A 20,374-nucleotide genomic window follows, 5' to 3' on the forward strand; every position below is an offset into this window, starting at 1 on the left:
CTCCACTGCCTCATGTCCTTTGCTACTCTCTCTGCAGATCCCCAGGCCTGTTTACACCTCCTTCAAACTCTGGATGCTAAAGATGAGAGGGGAAAGCCCACTCTTCCAGTTTCTCACCCTTCTCTAACATTGCCTCAGCTCTCATGCAAAAGCAGTTTGGTGCCCCCAGCTGTTGGCTTGAATGGGGCAGGAAGGCAGTGGGTTGAAACATGTGGTGTGAAAAAAAATTACAGCAATAATCTCCCAAACCACAGCCGTACATGCTCCGCCTTCAGCTAACGGCCTCACTGCAGAGTTGCGGTGGGAGGGGAGGAGGGACCAGAGGGCGATTGAGTGAAGTTCCTTCTTCCACTTCCTCCCTCTCTGCAACCTGACCCCTTGCTTCAGCTCAAGGTCTGATACCCAAATTTGCCCGTGTCTGCCGGCTGTTTGCCTTGACCTGACTTTCCTTTGCCCCAGGCACTGTCCTCCACAACAGGTCTAAGGACATGCAAGCCATCAAGTGTGTCGTGGTGGGAGATGGGTATGTATCCCCTTCTTTTTCTCTGGGAGAGAGCGGTGGTGATGAGGGGTGAGGAAGAAGGTCGCTGCTTGCTGAGACCTCCCAAGTTTCATGTCCTATCTCTTGCAGCTCTGCATTGCATTTTTTGCTACTCTTTCTTCAGCATGGCAAAGAATATGGCTCTGAAGAGCCTGGGGAGGGAGGAGAGGGTGCTTTGAAGGGCATTTGCAAAAGTGGAACTGTCACTCACAGGCCTGGCAGATCTGGCTCACATGCAGGAGGCAGTGGCATGGCATCACTGACAGATTCAACCTATGGGCAGGAGTCAGATTGAAAACCCAAGAGGTGCAAGTGCCCTGCTGCAGGGGAATGGCTCCTTGAAGGCCATCTGCTCACTGGGGCTGGCCAAAGGAGGATGCAGAGCTATGGTCCTGATGATATATCCTCCAGTGTCTGCATGTTCAGCCTTTCTCAACATGTTGTCCCTTCTTCAGTGTGTAGGCAGAGTGTTTGGTGATGGGTTTCTTTGGGCACAAGGAGAAGGGGATCACAATGAGTTGGGCATAGGTTTATACCCCTTAGAGGCATGCACTGTCCATGTCCCATGATCTTTGGAAATCAATCTAAGCTGACGAAAAGTGAGGCAGTGCTGCTGGGGACCTGGGGGACAAGGTTTGCGGTCCACTGTCCTATGGGAGCAGTGGATGAAGGGAGCAGAGTCCAGCAGTGAGCAGGTCATCTGGCATGGAGTTGGTTAATTCATTTCCCAGCTGGGAGCTGGCCAGAATGTTATCTGGGGCAGCTATCAGGCAACAGACGAAGAGACATTTGCAGCAGCCTTGCTCCCCACAGTCACTTCCTCCTTCAGATCTACCCCAGGGAGGAAGAAGTCTGCAAACAACAATAGATGTCAGACATGTTCTCAGGGGCTGGGGCAACAGAGTGGGAGGAAGAGACAGGGACTGAGAGAGTTTTGTGTAAGCATTGTTACATCTTGGAAATGTCCCCTGAAGGGTGCAGGCTAGAGCTGGAAGAACAACAACACGGGGCATTGATATGTTGCCCTGTTAACCCGTAGTTTCCCTTCACATATTACACCGACTCTTGTAAACAAGGCAGCATTCCTCTTATAACATGGCTAACTCCACTACATGTTCTTCTGACCTCAAATCCTGCAAAATCTTTTGTCCGCCCCACAATTCTGTTTCCCTTTATACTTCCTCACCCTCCACCTAATTGTCTAGTCACCACCCAAAGCTCTATGGTTTTATTTCACACTCTTCACCTCCCTCCCACTCATACCAGTCTTGTCGTTCTCCACCAGCTCAACCCTACTGACCACGGGACCTTCTGCCATCACTCAGCTAAGCCCCTCATGTTCCCCCATAGCTGTTCTGGCCTTATAGCCATCCCCATCACATATCCCCTGCCTCTTAGCTCTCCCTGAGTTCAATCACAGGACCTGCTTTGCCATAACCTTCGCCTCTTTGGTGACCCTTGATGCTCCTCTTAATTCAACCACACTAATTCAGAACCATCCCTCCCTTCCATGCCTAATTCACCCCTTTGGCACCACAGGTCTTTTGAGCCATTCTGCATAGAGTGAGCCTCTGTGGTCATCTGCAACAAGAGCTAAGAGGGAAGCTAGGGAAAAAGAGGGGACTCAGTGAAGCAGATATAAGAATGGAAGGTGGCAGAGAGAAAAAAAGCATCAGAGCATGCTAAAGTGCTGCTTCATCTTCAGCTGCTTCAGAGTGTGATGACTGAGGTAGATGTCTTACCACTAGAGCAAAGATGCCAACTGTGCATGTCAAGGGCACACCAATACATACAGCCATAGCTCTGCAAGAGAAGACTTTGCAGGTACAGATGAAAAGCTTGGAGGTTGGTTCATGGCCAGACGGAGTGTCTCCACCAGTGTTCTTGCCCATTCTGTCTTGTGCTGCTACTCTGACTTATTTCTCTCCATCCTCATGCAGTGTGTGGGTGGGGGAGGCTGAGGAAGGAGGAAGCACCAGCTACATGTGCAAAAAAGTGTGAGCAGCTTCAGTCAGCCACAAGGAGAGGCATCTTGCTGGTGGCTTGCAGCTCTTGGTAAGGGTGATAGTGCAGCTTGCAGTAGTTCATAGATGGTGCAAATTGTCAAGGCTGTAGACAGCTGGAAAGCTTAGTTCTGACATTTCTGCACAAAGACACCGTGTGGCTATTCTGGCTGTGAGTGTGCAGCACTGTGCACACTGGGAAAATGGGCTCTTATCCTCACCTGGATGCAGTCTGACTGAGGGATCTCCGTACCAGATCTTAAAAACAAGCATTTGTGCTCAAAGGCAACCAACTGTTCTGGGTAAACACCGTGTCTTCCTTCCATCTGGTAGTCAAACCTATGGCTATGTTATGTCTAGTCTTGTGAATGTGTTAATCCTTCCAGGGTTCTCCTAACAAACTCTAGCTTTGAGTCATGGGAGGGTTTCTCCATCTCACCACTGGAAGACTGCCTGGACTACCACTGTTCTCAGCTATGTTTCTTCTTTCTCTTCCAGAGCTGTGGGGAAAACCTGTCTCCTTATCAGCTACACCACCAATGCCTTTCCAGGAGAATACATCCCCACTGTGTGAGTGACACATCTACAGTCTGGGGGTGGGTGGGAGACAAGGAAAGCAGGTTATAAAGGAATGTAAAGAGTCCCTGTCGCAAACCACCATACCAGTGGAGGAAGAGATGCCAAACCAACATGACTTCAGGTTGTCATTCACCTTTCACTAGAAGCACAAGTGGCTTTATAAAACCAAAGTATAAATGGAATATTTGGAAAACATAAACTAACCCAAGGCTCTAAATGCCTGCTAAGTTTACGAGTAGTAGATGAAGTCTTGCTGCCAGACTACAAAAAATGGACCAGACCCAGAGAAAGTGGTTTTCTGCGTGAGGGACCACACAGGCTTCCTTGCTCAAGGTACTTGCTGTCACTGAAGCAGGAACTGATAACCCTGGTGGTAAGAGCACAGGATTCAGGTAAATGTCAGAGCAGAAGGTCTATGCAATAGATCGTAAGCAAACTTACGGTTGCCTTACTACAAAAAAAAGACATAGAAGCCATGGAGTGTGTCCAGAGAAGAGCAACAGAGCTCTTGAAGGGTCTGGAGCACAAGTCTGATGGGGAGCGGCTGAGAGATCTGGGGTTGTTCAGTCTGGAGACTCAGAGAGTCTCAGGGGAGATCTTATCACTCTCTACCACAACCTGAAAGGAGGTTATGGTGAGGTGGGGGGGTCGGCCTCTTCTGCCATGTAACAGTGATAGGATTAGACATAATGGCCTCAAGCTGCACAAGGGGATGTTCAGGTTGGATATTAGGCTATTTTCTTCTCAGAAAGAGTGATGTTGCAGTGGCTCAGGCTGCCCAGGGAGGTGGTGGAGTCTGGATGTGTTCCAGAGCCATGTGGATGTGGCACTGAGGACATGGTCAGTGGGCATGGCAGGGATGGGCTGACATTTGGTCTAGATGATCTTAGAGATCTTTTCCAGCCTTAATGGTTCTATGATTCTTAGTCAGAGTAGCTGGATGCATTTTTCTCCCCACATTGTGTGAGGTATGTTTGGAGATGCATACCGTGCATCCTCATACAGCACCACTGAGATACAACTACATGCACCCTAAAGTGGGAAAGTGAATGTGTCAGATTGTCATCTCAGGTACAAGAAAACCTGAACGCCCTAGTTTTTACTCTGGACCAATTTGCAACAGAGGCAGAAATAGTGATTGTGGCAGCAAGAACCTCTCTCTTCTTGGAAGCCAGTTTGTGTAAGAACAGCGTACCTTCCTGGGAGTGGCTGTGAAATGGCCATGTATTTGTGGGCTGCATATCGTTTTTCCTCATGCCCGGGACTTGTGGTTGGAGATGATGAAAGGAGGCCATTTTGTGTTCCTTGCAGTAAGACTTATCTCACAGTGGCAGCGTGTGTCATGAGCTCGTTCAAAAAGTCTTTTCATTGCTTCCTTCCTGTCACTGGTTTCACTTATGAAACATGAAAAATATACTAGAAACAACAGAGAAGAATCTACCTTTTGCCCTGAGAGGCACAGAGTAAAATTTTTTGCCCCATCCCTCTTCTACTTTTTGAGCCTCAATGTATGTCTCTGCATTTCAGGTTTGATAACTATTCTGCCAATGTGATGGTTGACAGCAAGCCTGTAAATCTGGGGCTATGGGATACTGCTGGACAAGAGGATTATGACAGGCTGAGGCCACTCTCTTACCCTCAGACGGTGTGTCACACTCCATGCTCCTCCTACTCTGGTTCTTCAGATGTATTTTCTTTCCCTGCTGCAAAATCAACATTTGTCAGACAGCAATGATAGTATTGTTCCCTCCTCTCTTTGTCCTCTTCTGAGAATCCCTATGTTGATATACAATACCTGGAAATCCTAAAGGTAAAAGATATCAAAGGGTGTTTTGGAGTCCTCATCTACTCTTCATTACTGAGAAGCAAGGAAACTGAGATCCTCAAAACACTTATGAGTCCAGCTGACACTGGTTTTAATGTGGGATAGCTGCTTTATAGAGCCCTGAGAAACAAAAGCCCTTCTTAAGAAGTTAAAGTGGGTGAGGGAATTTAGGAGCAGGGGCAGGAGATTTCCACATTCCTGTGAACTCCTATTTTGGCTTCTTTAAAAGAGTGAGGTTTAAAAGAGTGATCTTTAAAGAGTGGAGGTTTATAAACATGTATTTGATCTGCTGATGCCACTGCTAAGTCCACTATTCTAGCAGAATAAATGGGTGATCCTCCCCACCTTCCCTGAAGGATATTTTTCCTAGAAGTCTCTTGGAAAGCACAGAAAGAATCTGCTGTCTCAAGAATTGGTTTGAAGGTTGCCATTGCAATCAAAAGGGCTGGAATTGAGGCACTGTTTGTTCCAGCTATGTTTGGCCGCATGTGAGTTAGATGCTTTATGTATACTGGCTGCCTAGGCTCCTTCTGCAGACAGTGAAAGCATGCCTATTTCTCAACAACATACTTGTAGCTACCATAGGACATGTGCCAAGCATAGGTGGGTAAAACTTTTCTGAGGTGCTTGTCTCTGGTGGCTGTAGAAATATGGCAGAGGGCAGGTTGGGCCTGGCACTCTTGATTGAGATAGCTGAAGTTGGATGAAATAAATATAACTCTGAAGAGTTGCTTTGGCTTTGTTTTGTTTTAAATTGAAGCCCAAATTGTGCTATGCCCAGAAGTGCTTATCCATACTCTGTCTCATTTGCCTCCTACATGCTCACTTTTGGGGTTGAATGTCACTTTGTCTCAACAGCAGGCAATGACAGCTATCTGGTGTTCTCTGAGAAATGATCTGAACACTCTCAGACCGTTTCCCATACAAATGAATATTCTTACCACAAAAACCCCATCCTCATAGCTAAATGCTTGTCTCTTCTGATAGTGGTGGCTATGGTTACCATGAGTCAGGAGACTAAATATTCTTCCCTCCCCTAGAGGCAATCAACAGCAGTCTGGACAGTGTCAGATGGTGAGAGACAGCTTTCCCCAGCATGACCCATTTTGGTGCCCACCCAGTTCTGCAGTCCCCTCCCTGCCTCCTGTACTGCAATCCCATACACTCATTCTAACTCTGTACCATGGTTGCGTGCCTACAGGATGTCTTCCTGATCTGCTTCTCCCTTGTCAGCCCAGCATCTTATGAAAACGTCCGTGCTAAGGTGAGACAGAGCATCTTTGTCCATCAGTGGGTGAGAGAGTGAGTGTGGCGTTGGTCTTCTGAAGAGTTGACTGTGGATGGAGACTACTAAGGGGATGTCTAGAGCTAGGAGGGTAATATTGTTTTCTGCATACGTTAGAAGGAATTGAATGTCAGCCTGATTTCTGAGTCTTTTATGCATCAGCTAAAGAAGGTGGTCAACCCCACTGAAGAATTATGATTTTTCTTGATGAGCTACTCTGTGTGAGACCACAGGCTTACGTTCTCATGGCACCTTTTATCCAAGACTGTCCATAGAATATGAAAAGCTGGTACCCACATCCTTTGTATAGGAAGTGAGGGAGGAAGGAGAGATGGAGAAAAATGTAGTGTTTCCTTCCTGCAACTCTCAAGTTCCTCCTTGGTTTTCAGAAAGCTGTGAGGGATAGAGAACAGCTTATGCTTTCATTAGTAGATTGTATTTAGCACTGTCTCTCCTTTCACTTCTCACTATTCCCCTGCACTGGTGTCTGAGTTCCTGAGGGATTCAACTCATGCTTTGAGCTCCATGTCTGTAGACCCAGCAACAGGGGCTGGTCTGGGCCAGGCTGTAGTGCCCAACACTCAATGGAAGGGCATCTTGGAAGGACAGGGTGTCCTGCTAACATTTTTGAGGGTGCCCTTTTATTTCACTCATGCATGTCCTTTCTTGTCTCTGCAATTTTGCTCCCTCATTAGTGGTTCCCCGAGGTGCGACACCATTGCCCCAGCACTCCCATCATCCTGGTGGGCACAAAGCTGGATCTTCGTGATGACAAAGACACCATTGAGAAGCTGAAGGAGAAGAAGCTTTCTCCTATTACATATCCTCAGGGTCTTGCCTTGGCCAAGGAAATCGGTATGTGCTTTGCAGGCAACACTGAAAAAAGAGAGGCAGAAGATAAGGGCTTCCTCTCAACCTTTTGAGGCTTCCTTAGAAGTATATCTGAAGAACAGGGGTCATGGGACAAAACGCACTTCAGGAGACTTAGGAGGGAGATGTGCTTCTTGAGGAAACATAAACAACTCAAGCCTCTGTCTTCTGCCTCTCTCTAGACGCCATCCTCAATACACACATAAATATGCACTCGCACAGTCTGCTCCCCTTTTACTCTGCTATTTCTATCTGGGCCAATATTTTCCTGTGAAAGCCGCAGCTGCTGTGTGGGCAGAGGCCTTCCGGAAATAGGCAGAAGACTGAGTTTTCTAACATCTCTCAGGAAGAGATGCAACAACAATTTCCTCAGATATCTGTGTTTCACCCCCCAATCTGGGCATCAGCTTCCCCCTGTATTTTGGGACATTGCACAAGTGTTTGCACCAGGTAACCCCTTCCACCAGCTGTGGAAGAGAGGGTGAGGAACACAAGTTGAAGGACAAGTTTTCAACTGACTGTTCAGAAGTGAATGTGGGAAGCCAGGACAGCATAGCCAGCATCACACAGCCTCAGATCTGACAATGGGAGTGGGAAATAAGCAAGTCCTGGTCTTGTACAGCTGAAAAAGCTTTGCCCTGAGGTCAGGATTGCCTGAGTCAGAGAAGCATGCCCTGATTTTGCTGTATGGATTTGGTCACATGAGTTGTGTTTCTTCAGTTTGGGCAAGAGCCAAGTGCCTTGCTCTGCAGCACAAGATTTCTGAGAATTGGGACTGCAGAGCTCCAAAAGTGAGGTGCCGTGTGATTTAAGATGCCACCAAAGGTTCTTGTGATCAGTCTGAATGACACTTGAAGCATAAGGAAACTAAAACCTCATCTCAAGAGGAGATTCAGGTGATGTTTAGGTATACACATCAGGACATATCTGCAAAACAGGCACTGAGGGAGGAGGGCGTTGTGGCTATGAGGTGATTGAGCCAGAGTTGTGCCGCTGACACAGATACATTCCTCCCTCTCATCTTGACAGCAATCTGTGGTATTCCTCCTCCTCTTGCATGGTTCTGAGTCAGCAGCATTCACAGCAAGCTCCTGCATACCCAACCTGCTTACCCCCATTTCCTCCCTCCCCATTACAGCACCTGCTTTCTTCCCAACAGACTCTGTGAAATACCTCGAATGCTCAGCGTTGACGCAGCGTGGCCTGAAGACGGTGTTTGATGAGGCCATCCGAGCAGTCCTCTGCCCACAGCCCACCCGAACAAAGAAACGAGCATGCAGCCTTCTCTAGGACAGTAAGTGTGAAAGGGATCCCTGGGAAAGACACCAGTGGCCATGTCCCTGGAGGCTCAAGGTGAAGTTAGAGAGTGCCCTGGGCAGCCTGAGCTGGTGAGTGGTAGCTCTGCCCAAGGCAGTGGGTTGGAACTAGATGATCTTCAAGGTCCACTCTAACCTAAGCCATTCTATGATTGCTGCTCCTGAACCCAGGTGGTTAGGATCTGTTGCATCTGGTGGAATGGGCCATCCTCCTTAGGGACAGGACAGAATGTGGTAGGATGAAGACTGTGGGCACCTTGTCCATTGCCTGCCCTTGTGCAGGTTTGCACCCATCTCTTGATGCAGGGAGGCCCAGAATTTCTTGTCTCTGCCCTCACAGAAACTGTCACCTTCTGCCATAGAAGGAGCAGCATCCACACTGCCCTGAGGATGACCTGCTGTGAGCTATGTAAAGCCACAGCCTTTATCTACAAAGAGTGGTAAAAAAGCTGTTCCTTATTTATGGGAAATTGCCCAAATAGCTCTTCCTCTTCTAAGTCCCTGCTCAGCTCAGGGGATGTTTTGTACTGCTGTGCATTGGCAGACTGCAGCTGGGCCCCCAGGACCCCTTTGCTCCTCACATTGTCCTTTCTTGCCCGTCTCATCAACTCAAGGATGCAAGGCAAAGATGGACAGAGTCTGAGGACAGAGAGGAGCGATATCTTTCCAAGCAGGACCTGGCCCTTTCCTTCTCCCCCACTACCAGGGCAAAAGGAGGGAGGGCAGGAGTATGACTGGGCTGGTTTCATGAGGCCTGTTTTTGTTTTGGCTGCAGGTTCTGGCCCCATCCTGATGCCAGGTTCAGCCTCACATACAGGAGAGCGATGCCTCCACCATCCCGGAGCTCAGTACCTTCTGGCGGTCACTGTGCTTTTTACTTCTGCTAGCTTGAAAGACTGTTGTGGGTCTTCGGCACTGGTTTGTCCATTTACACAAGTGCCCCATGCCCCGGCTGCCCCATCCTCACCACCTTTCAGATCACAATGAGACCCAATAAACAGACCAGTCCATATGTCCTTGCCAAGCCCGTGGTGCAAATGTTGTGTTTGCCAAGACAGCACGGTGGTCACAGGAAAAAGTTTCCTCATCCCCTAGCAAGGCTTTCCCTCCTCTGCAGACTTTGGGAGGGGCCACCCAGCCCCAGACTGCTCTCAGTTTGCAGGGTGCTGGGGACACCCTTTTACCACAACACATCTGCACAAACACTGCTGGTTGGCTGTCATAGGTGGTCATATTGGTATTCACACTTGGTCACACTGCCAGGCACAGGCAGAACGAGAACAGGAAGGGGGAGGGCAGAAAAAAATAAAAAATACAACAGAGGAATGAGTCACCAGCCCAGACAAATCGCCTCCAAGTCACTAAAATTAAGCTGGAGAGAGTGGTCCCAGCGGTACAATGGATCTGGCAGCTGTGAGCACCTGCCTTGCTGATGCATTGCAGGGACTTGAGAAGCAGAAGTGCTATGGGGTGACTGCCACCACCTCCGCTCGTGGGTGGGAGGAGGGCTCCGGGTGAGATGATTGGCAATACAAAATCCTGCAGTCCTGGGAGGGCACAGGGAGCTGTAGAGTCAAGCCAGCTCACCTCTCCTGGATGCAGATCTGCTGCTGAATTCCAAAGGCTGTGTCCTGCACAAGTGGGTGGCATGAGTTGTGTCAGCAGTAACACAACATGGCAAAGCCCTTGGGGTACCCTTCTGTCAGGGAAACTTCTCTGAATTCAATGCATGGCTGTCTGGGTACAGCAGCTCAATGCAGTAATATGGTTTAGACAATGCTTTCAGTTATATGGTCTGATTTTTGAATGGTTCTGTGTGGAGCCATGAGCTGGACTCAGTGATCCTTATGGGGCCTTTCCAACTGGGGAATTCTATGATTCTGTGGTTCTGTGGAACTCTAGCCACTGATATCTGCATAGCAATCCTGGAGGATGTCCTGCAGCAGCAAGTTCCATAGATCGCACATGAGCTGTCAAATGAATTGTCCAAGCTCGGTTTAAGATAACATAAATTGTGTCTACACCAATCCAGAGAAGCAGAAAAAATGTCTGGGCATGCACCTGTGGAAGGGCAAGGGACAGATCCCTTTGAGATTGGGATCCAGCCTCCTTTAAACAGTGTAAACATTACTCAAATCACTGAATTCCCACTCGCTCTCTGGTTTCCAAGCTTTTACCATCATACTGCATTGAATGCTCTGTCCCCTACTGCATGCAGTGATGCAGAGGGGAGAGGCTTGCTACATGCATGAAACAAAACGGGTGTATCTGCCTGCCACTGGAGAGGCACAAGGTGAGCTCTCCTTCCAAGACAGCCCAAGCAGCTTGCACAGCCCCTGTTGGAGCTGCTGAGAATGGGACAAGGCTCCAGGCTTGTAATCAGGTGGACATTGGCCTCTTCTCCCTGGTAACTGCGATAGGATGAGAGAGAGCCACCTCAAGTTGTGCCAGGGGAGGTTCAGATTGGATATTAGGATATTCTTCTCTGAAAAAAGTGGTGCTGCAGTGGCACAAGCTGCCCATGGAGGTGGTGCAGTCACCATCCCTGCAGGTGTTCCAGAGCCGTGTGGATGTGGCACTGAGGACATGATCAGTGGGCATGGTGGGGATGGACTGGAGGTTGGACCAGGTAATCTTAGAGATCTTTTCCAGCCTTAATGATTCTGTAATTCCATGCTGACAAGCCCTAATGAGTGGACCTCTGCCATTATGCTTTTTATTCTTCTAAGGCAAAATTTACGTGGACTGCCTGTGCAGTGCTGCAGCCACCTGCCTTGCCATGACAAAGACAACCACTGGGTGCTGCCCATGCCATTCCTTCCCCATTGAGGTCCCACATCCTCTGTGTCTCCAGACAGTGTTGTTGCCAAGACTTCAGTTACCTGACAACTTTGTAACTTGCCTTCACCTGCTCACCTTTGAGGACCACTGGCTGGACATAAAACTGTTGAAACAGATTCAGAAGCCCAGTTTTTAGGCCACAGCTAAGTTCTGATCACAGGGATGTGATTGTGATTGTGTTAAGGCTTGAACCATCCCAAATGCCCATAACTCCTATGCCAAATGTCAAGAGCTAGATGACTACATAGCACAAGGAGTCACAGCTGCTAGATGCAGCATAGAGAAGTGGTGAGAAGTATAGGGAAGCACTCAGAGCAGGGAATGAGATCGGGAAATCCTAATTTCCTTCCTGGAGAAGTGCTGTCACAAAATAACTTGATTTTTTATCCTGCCTCTTTTATTCTGGATCTGCCCCTTGCAGCACAGGTGAAAACTAGTGGGAGAGTTTGGGGCTGTCATTTTTTTTTTTTCCCCCAATGAAGGTGTAAAATACATGACATACTGCAAGGAGCTAAGGGAGAGAGAGCTAAGACAAACAGCCCCCTCTTTGCCCATCTACCTCCCCGCCCATGGGGTACAGCAGAAGCAATAAGCATTTGCATGCTCAACAACATCCCTCTTCCTGAGCATCTCACTAGCCAGAAGGGTTTGCTGTGTCCCTGCAGCAATCAGCAGTGGTCCTGCCTGCAAGATGCTGCCAGCAGGTTGCTCCTCCGGGGGGAGAGTGGGGAGGGAATAGCAGAGTGCTTTGCACTGCCACCCCCATCTCACAGAACAGAACCTGGCAGAGCCGAGCCACCCTCTCCCCCCCCCCCCCCCCCCCCCAGCTACACCATTTCGCACCACACAGATGCTCTCTGCATCCCTCTCATCTCCCCTCCACCCCCTCCTTCCACCCTGCTCCTCCGTCACCAAACCCGCTCTCTGCAGATTGACGGTGGGCCCTGTGTTCCTCTCTTCTCACTCCCCTCCTGTATTTCTACCCTTTTCTCTCTCCATTTCACTCCTTTCTCCCTTTCATCCCTTCTCCCATCGCTCAGCCCCTCATTCTCATTCTCTGCCGCCTCTCCTGCGCCGGGTGCCCATTGGTTGTCAGGATCCGTCCCCCACCAGCTGCCACCCCTCTCCATCTGCCGCCCCTGGCCGCCAAGCCCCCCTCTCTGCAGATTGACGGTGGACCAGGGGATTTGTTGGGTCCTCAGAGCCACTGATGTGGGGCTGAGGGTCCTGGCACCCCTGGATGGCCACGGCCACGAGTGGGCCCTGGGGGTGAGGAGGAGACGTCCCGCAGCAGTCAGGGATGGAGCGATGGGCAGGTCCAAGGAAGAAGGACTTGTGGCTCTGCTGATAGGATATTTTAGACTCCCTCCCTTCTGGGACTGCTTTCCTTTAAAAAGGGGAAGGGGAAAACTATGACACGGATTCTCACGGTGAAGCAGAGGAAAATGTGCATTCCAACGACACGTAAGTACCAGGCAGCTCTGTCTGCTCTTCCCAGCTGTCTCCCGCGGGCATGAGTCCATGCAGAAGTTAACTCTGCCACCCCACAGAGGAAACATTCTGACTCCCAGTTCTGCCAGCACCCTGCCACCTTGCTCAACCTGCAGTGAGGCAGGGGCTGTCCTGAGCTGGAACAGGACCTTGGCAAACAAGGTGGGGAGGGTAGCAAGGAGGCAGCAAGTTACCGGGCTCAATGGTCTCTCCTGGCTTTTAGCCCTGCTTTGTAGACAGGCTTTAGCATCCTCCTCCTCCCAGTCAATGCAGAAATGTAGAAAAATGTCTATATAGATATATAGAAACTTAAATTGGTTGCACCAACTCCCAGCTTCCTCCTATCTCTCTGCCCACACCTGCTCTCCAGCTGTATGGGCCAGATGTATTCTGGCAGCACCTGTTGGAAGATCCCAAGTCTCCTTCAACAGATTCTGTCCACATCATTAGGAACAAACCCCAAGCAGATGCCAACACACTTCAGTCCGAAGCCAGTTTTCCTTGCCACTTTCCATCTATGCAGGTGCTGCCAGAGCAGTGTGGATCCAGCCCAAATTAGGTACTGATGTTCTGTGGTTGTTCTGTCAAACTAGCCAGGGCATTTGATGTGGAGTTTGAGCTGGTAGATGGTGCCTGACAAAGTTAGTGGGGCACAGATTGACTACCCCTGCTTAAAGACAGAGTTTGCCCACCAGGATTGTACGAGCAGGAGAATTCATCTTCTGCTCCTTATAGTGAATCAGTGTTTCATATTGCATGCTTTAGCATTTTTATAGGGTTTTTGGACCTCTGAAGCTGGCTTTAATGTATTGCTAAAAAACAATCTGAACAACAAGCTTTGAAGTCTGGACCCCAGATATTTCCCCATATGCTTTTCATACCATCACAGGTGTCCTCATATGTATTTATCATTTGTGGGGCTTTATCTCCAAATGCCCTTTTGGAAATTCCTGTGCATGTAGAAGGAACATCCTAAAGGGATTTCTAACAATGTCCCCACATTTTAGAGGATCATCTTTTTATGTACACATTGTTCTGTTCTCTGTTAATGTTCACAAGGATCTTTTTCCTCAGAGTAGACATTTCCTTCTCCTTCCTCCAACAAAGGCTAATGGGCACATATGTCACTGGAACAGCAGTGGAAAAAGATCTTAGAGCTTGGAAACAAGTGTCAAATTGCATCCTACTCTGTCCATTCATTGCAGATAATCATCATGCATGGAACAGCCCAGTACTGCAGAACCTCAAGAAGTAGGCTTCCATCAAGACAGTGTGTCATGTCACAGCCCAAGGCACCTTCACATAAAGAAATGCAAACAATTCCAGTCCTTCAAAGCTCATTTAAGTATAGCAGGAAACATTTATGCAATAACCAATTGCATAATTAAGAAGTTGTGGATGCCCCACCCCTGACGGCATTCAAGGCCAGGCTGGATGTGACTCTGGGCAGCCTGGTCTGGTGTCCCTGGCAGGGGGGTTGAAACTGGGTGATCCTTGAGGTCCTTCTCAACCCAGGCCGTTCTATAATTCTATGACTGGGCTTACGACATAGTTGTCTAGTTGCCTCTTCCTGCGGTCTGTCAGATGAGGTTCTTTCAACATAAGATATGGCACACCACACTGAAGTCTGCTGGGTTTTGCCTATCTGATACATAAGAACCATCCAAAACTGAGCTCTGCCCTGAGGTTTCCAAAAGCTGCAATGACATCAACAAAAAAGACAGAAAGTTGTACATCAAGACATACGTGAACAATATTGAGATCCTCTGTAGACTCCAACTGGGAGAAAATTTTCTGGAGAGCTTCTGGCCTCCTGAACATAGTTAATGTTTGGAGTTCTTTCCTTTGAGATCTCCAGGTTTCATTTCAAGAGTAAAAGAGCTTCAGAACCCTGAGAGATCTGTATAAAGGGGAACCTCAGGTCCCTGGCATTTCCACCAAGCCATCACAATTTCCAAGGAGCTGGTTCTCCAGAAAATTTTGCTAGAGCTGGAGTGACTCTGAAAACATCACACATCTGCCCTGCATAAGTTATGCCAACAAGTCTCTAGTTTGGACTCCACTATATTTCTAGAGCCCTGACTGAGGACAAAAGGCATTCTCTCCCCTTCTCTCTCTCTCTTTTCCCTGCAGCTCTGCGCCCAGTGTCAGCACAGAGCTGGTAGAGGACAGAGAGTTTGTTTGTTCAAAGCTCTCTCTGAGTGAGCTGAGAGTGCGGTTTCCATGCCAAAGCCTGATGTAATGGGCAATTGGGCAACTCAGATTAGGAAGCCTGGGACACTGCTTTGGTGTTGTGAACAGCTGGGGCAGGCAGAGCCACCTCAATTAACAGGGAGCAAGAGGAGAGAGAGAAAACAAGCCAAAGACACAAGGGAGAGCTCTGTGCTTATCCCTCCTGAAGTACCCAAAATAATGTAGCTCTTATTTTACTTTCAAACCAGCATAACACAAAACAGCAACTCTTCAGCTCAGGTGATGATCTTAGCTTCCAGGCTTGAAGTAAGTGTGGAGATGCTTTAATTTCTGCTGGTGAGGCTAACAACCCCATGGTGACCTCCCAAGTCCAAAATGAGCTTCAGGAAGAGAATATTCGGTGAATGGAGGATCCAAAGATTCCATAGGCACTTTGTCCCTGGATATCTCCCCCTCTTTTGTTCATAAGGCACCTGCTCCTCATAAATGAGAATTAGGTCTCTCATATCTGCTCCTCCAGTGCTGTAGCCATCAACAGAAAACAAGGAATTTCCCCGTACCTAACCTACTCTTCCCGGATGATCTTTTCCTAGAAGAGAATATCTTATCCCACACTGAGTCACGTCCCTGTTTATCCTGCTGTGCCTTCTGCACCTCTCAAGTCTGGATGGGATCAATACTGTTCTGCATGTTCCAGTGGCTGCCTGTACCCACTCACCCATCTCAACTTCCCACGCCTGTTAACCCGTAGACGTGAAGATGTAGACCCGTAGATGTAGACCTGTAGATGTAGACCCGTAGATGTGAAGGTTCTATTCATGGCTTGTTCAGCTGTCAAATTGCTGCTGTAAATTTCTTCTCTTCTCACCTCCAGATTGCTAATTGATCCTGCAGGGAGACTTTCCTCACCTTCTTTTCTGCTTCTGCTATGGACACTTCTGCTTTCAGCCTCCCCACGCCAACAGTGTCAGAGGAGGGGAATGCCTCTGATAGCTGGGCAGGCTTCATCAGCCCCAACAACTCCACGACCACCACCAGCCCTGGTGTGGTTGTCAGCGGTGTCCTCATCCCTGTGGTTTACCTCATCGTCTGTGTGGTGGGGCTAATCGGAAATTCTCTGGTCATTTACGTGGTTTTGCGACACTCTGTGAGTGAATCAGTGACCAATGTCTACATCTTGAACCTGGCCCTAGCTGATGAACTCTTCATGCTGGGTCTGCCATTTCTGGCAGCACAAAATGCCCTATCCTACTGGCCATTTGGGTCCTTCATGTGCCGCTTAGTGATGGCCGTGGATGCCATCAACCAGTTCACCAGCATCTTCTGCCTGACAGTGATGAGTGTTGATCGCTACCTGGCTGTGGTCCATCCTGGGAAGTCCTCCAAATGGCGAACAGCACGAGTGGCCAAGGCTGTGAGTGCCACTGTGTGGATGCTGTCGTCCATAGTGGTGCTGCCCGTGGTGGTCTTCTCAGATGTTCCTTTAGGTATGAGCACATGCCACATCCAATGGCCAGAACCTGCCTCAGTTTGGCGAGCTGGATTCATCATTTACACTGCCACTTTGGGCTTCTTCGGGCCACTGCTGGTGATTTGTCTCTGCTATCTTCTCATTGTTGTGAAGGTCCGTTCTTCCAGCAGAAGGGTGAGGGCTCTGTCCTCTAAACATAAGCTTTCAGAGCGCAGGGTGACTCGCATGGTGGTGACTGTTGTGGCTGTCTTTGTCCTCTGCTGGCTCCCCTTCTACGTCCTCAACATAATCAATGTTGTTTGTCCACTGCCAGAGGAGCCGTCCCTCTTCGGTGTCTATTTCCTTGTGGTGGTGCTGCCATACGCCAATAGCTGTGCCAACCCTATCATCTATGGCTTCCTCTCCTATCGCTTCAAGCAAGGCTTCCGAAGGGCCATCTTCAGGCAGTCCCGCCGTGTCCAGAGCCAGGAAGTGCCAGAATGTCCCCCAGAAAAGTCTGATGATGAAGGAGAAGAAAAGGAGATCAGCAAGATCACCCAGAATGGCAATGACAGACAGGAGCGCCCTCTAAGCAGCAGGGCAGGAGAAAGCAATGGGCAAAAACCACTCCCTGAGGAGACTGTGGGCTGTGAGAAGAGCAGCAAGCTACATGTCAGCTATTTATGATGGAAGGGATGGTGCAGGGGAAAGAGACTGGGACATGGGATCCCTCTGTGCTATCCCATCTCAGAGACAATGTGAGAAGTTGATACAAGGCAATATTACAGATTATGCTTCAAGATGAAGAGGGCTCCATCAGCTTGTGGAAAAAAATCCAAAGCATTGTACTTGGCTTTGGAAGGGACACCTAAGTATTGTGTGGCAAGAAGTAAAGGAAGGGCTGAATCTAGGGAGAGCAGAACAGGATATGGGAACAGGCAGTATGGAGAGAGCAAGGTCTGTTCTATGCTGCATGATTCACCTTTGATCACCCACCTATGAAGAGCATCAGCTACCATGTGACTGGCACTTCAAGGGAATGCTCAAAAAGGTGTAAGTGATGTGTGCCTCTGAAGATCTACAACAGGCATCCCAGTGTCTTGGTTGTCTTCCTGTGGACATGAGAAGCGGTTTATCCTGGAGTAAGAACAAGAAGGACAAATCTCTGCAGCTAAGACCCACCAGCAGCCTGTTGCATGAATGGCTGACATCTTTTTAGCTCTTCAGAAAGTCTTAGGGACAACTTACCCCCTCACTGGTCCTGGCTGGAGACCACTCGATAATGAGAATTACACAGCAGTGCAAATGGGACATTTCTTTCCCAAACTCTACAAACTTCAAGCTTTTCTGGTGACTGCACCCTGATAGAAGACATAACGAGTAGAAAATAAGCCAGTGAGGCATGGGTTAGAGGCATGTTTCTTATAAACTGAACTGCCTTTTCTCTTTTTTCTCTCCCTCAGCCTGGCTGTAAATAAACAAAATGCCTTTGGACTTAAAAGCCAACTGAGCAGAACAATTCTGTGTGTTTAGGAGAAGAGAGATGCTATAGATTTGGCTCTCCTGAGAATACACAATCTCTCTGATCTCTGTATAAAGGAATGTTTGGCTGGTACAGGAGATCAAAGTATGTATCAGCAGAGAATGGTGGCAGGAAGGAGAGGAGGCCAGAGGGATCTCCAATGTGTGTTGGAGGAGTCTGGGAAATACTAGCAGCTGATTGTTCTTGTGGGAAACTGTGGAGTGTTTGGCTCTGGATGGAGAGGAAATGATGTGCCTGCAAATGTTTGAAAGTGGTTGTATGTAAAAATTTGATCAGTGGACTGTATGTGTGTGAGAATGGCTGAACAGGGTCAAGGACTGAGGAGTCAGCGTTGGAGGGGAATGCATGGGTGTTTGGCACTGTGGGATGGATACAGATAAGTACAGATAAAGATTTGTGTGTGCATAAGTGCATAAAAATGCAGGTGAGGAAGAATGTTTATGCAACTGTGGGATGTTTAAGTGTAGGCATGCAAGTATATATAGCAGTGTGCATGTGACAAGTTGTGTCAGAGTGCGAGAGGGTGTGTGCTGCTGTGAGTGTTGGATGAGTGTGCATCAGCTGCTGGAAGGAAGCTGTAAGTGAGCCTGTGGAACAGCAGCAATGCACAAGGGTGGGTGGGATGAAGGTCACTTTTCCGATCACTTTGGCTTCATTCCTACAGGCTCTGTCTGTCCTCACACCTCGAGCTTCTCCATGAATGCTGTTGCTAAGCTACAGCCACCAAGAAGATTCTCATACCAGAGCCCCTGGTAGTATATGGGCACTTTCGTCCACAGACAATTTAAAGTTCCCTTAGTATGGAGATGCTGGAGGATAGACTCCAGGTAGGGTCAATGACAAGAGCTGGCTGAGTGATAAAGAGATGTCTCACAGGACACTTGAAAGAAGGCATGTGATGTGAAGGATGGCATGGGGGAAGTGCGCTAGGACAGGAGGCTCAGCCTCTGAACTCCCAGTAACAGTACCAACCTTTTGCTTAGCTCCTCTTATAAAACACACTTACTCCCCTGAACAAGAGCAGTCATATGCTGAGGAGTGTAGGCTTAACTCATGGAGAAAAGAAAACGGTTGGTAGCCATTTTCTATCTTCTGCTACCTTTTCACATCCCCCCCTCCTTCCATACATGCACCAGCTCCCCACTCTGTAGGCTGTAGTGAGGCTGTAGTGAGAAAAGCTGCCAAACTATTCATGGCTGTGGGATTCACAATCTGTTGCACTAAAAAGGCTCCTTTTTTTTTTCTTTTTTTTTTTTTTTCCTTGGGAAGCTCCCACAGCACCCAATGGAGCACAGTGAAAAAATCTTAGCAGAATGAAGATGAACTGCTGAAGCCCCTGCCTGCCTAAAGGGTTAAAATGAGTAGAAAAGGAAAAAGATATGGCTACCAAGTAGCCAGACGTGTAGACAACACAGCTCTTTAAATGGCAGCCTGTTCTGTGCTTCTTGCATCAATGAGTAGAGCAAAGTGAATGTGGAGCACAGCCAGCACAGCAATCCCTGTAGAACAGAGGAAAAATGATATCAACTATGGTGATGGCTGATAGCCGGGGACTGAAAAAGGCATGGGATGAAGAATGGGGACCTTGCTGAAATCATAGAATCATTAAGGCTGGAAAAGATCTCTAAGATCACGTGGTCCAACCTCCAGCCCATCCCCACCATGCCCATTGACCACATCCTCAGTGCCACATCCACACGGCTCTGGAACACCTTCAGGGATGGTGACTGCACCACCTCCCTGGGCAGCCTGTGCCACTGCAGCATCCCTCTTTCTGAGAAGAAATTTTTCCTAATATCCAACCTGAAAGCATCTGAGAGGAGTGAGAGAAGGCATAGTAAGCCACTGCTTTCCCTACCAAACTGAGCTGAAGCTTCACTTCACACGCCTTTGTAATTCCATCTGCTTTAAGTCACCATTCGAGAAACTCCACCAACTGGTTGACTTCTTAAAATACCTACATCTCTGAAGAGCCCAAGCACTGCAATGCCAGCACTGAGTGGGTATGCCAAAGAGACATCATTTTGGTACACCAAATGTGAGCCCAGTAAGAAGGCATCTCTGCAGGGGATTCAGCTGTGGAAAGCAACTCTGGGGTTTTAGTTTAAATAGGAGTTTAAAGAAAAAGGTTCACAAGTATCATAAAGGCAGGGAAGGTCTGGAACAGGTTGTCCAGAGAGGTGGTGGATGCCCTGCCCATGGAGACATCCAAGGTCAGGCTAGAGGGGCTCTGAGCACCCTAGCCTGCCTGCAGGCGTCCCTGTTCATTGCAGGGGAGTTGGACTAAATAGCCTTTATGGGTCCCTTCCAACTCAATTGATTCCATGGTTGTATTTTTCTGCTTTTGTTTTCTTCTCGTTATGCCACATCCTGCAGTTCAGTGACAAATTGAGGAGGGGGGGGGGGAATAATGAGATAAACCAAGAATAAAACTGGA

General features: G+C 48.5%; 2 protein-coding genes across 3 annotated transcripts; both read left to right on the top strand.

The window, feature by feature from the left end:
* The first annotated feature begins 316 nt into the window (after positions 1 to 316).
* Positions 317 to 9,443, top strand: RAC2 (Rac family small GTPase 2). 2 transcript variants are annotated; one of them, XM_042837970.1, is made up of 7 exons: positions 325 to 523; positions 3,043 to 3,114; positions 4,651 to 4,768; positions 6,150 to 6,212; positions 6,929 to 7,088; positions 8,263 to 8,397; positions 9,195 to 9,443. In XM_042837970.1, the coding sequence occupies exons 1-6, from the start codon at positions 489 to 491 to the stop codon at positions 8,391 to 8,393; spliced, it is 579 nt and encodes a 192-aa protein (XP_042693904.1). In that variant the 5' UTR covers positions 325 to 488; the 3' UTR covers positions 8,394 to 8,397; positions 9,195 to 9,443. The 2 variants fall into 2 exon arrangements, with proteins under 2 accessions (XP_042693906.1, XP_042693904.1); XM_042837972.1 differs by lacking the exon at positions 9,195 to 9,443 and having other exon boundaries at positions 317 to 523; positions 6,929 to 7,092; positions 8,263 to 8,323.
* A 6,429-nt stretch (positions 9,444 to 15,872) lies between these two features.
* SSTR3 (somatostatin receptor 3) lies at positions 15,873 to 17,081 on the top strand. Its single transcript, XM_042837904.1, has one exon. It carries the CDS (start codon positions 15,873 to 15,875, stop codon positions 17,079 to 17,081), a length of 1,209 nt encoding a protein of 402 aa, XP_042693838.1.
* The last annotated feature ends 3,293 nt before the right edge of the window (positions 17,082 to 20,374 follow it).

Source organism: Centrocercus urophasianus, unplaced genomic scaffold (genome assembly GCF_019232065.1).
Source record: "Centrocercus urophasianus isolate 14NV4802_14NV808 unplaced genomic scaffold, USGS_Curo_1.0 seq_73, whole genome shotgun sequence".
NCBI lineage: Eukaryota > Metazoa > Chordata > Aves > Galliformes > Phasianidae > Centrocercus > Centrocercus urophasianus.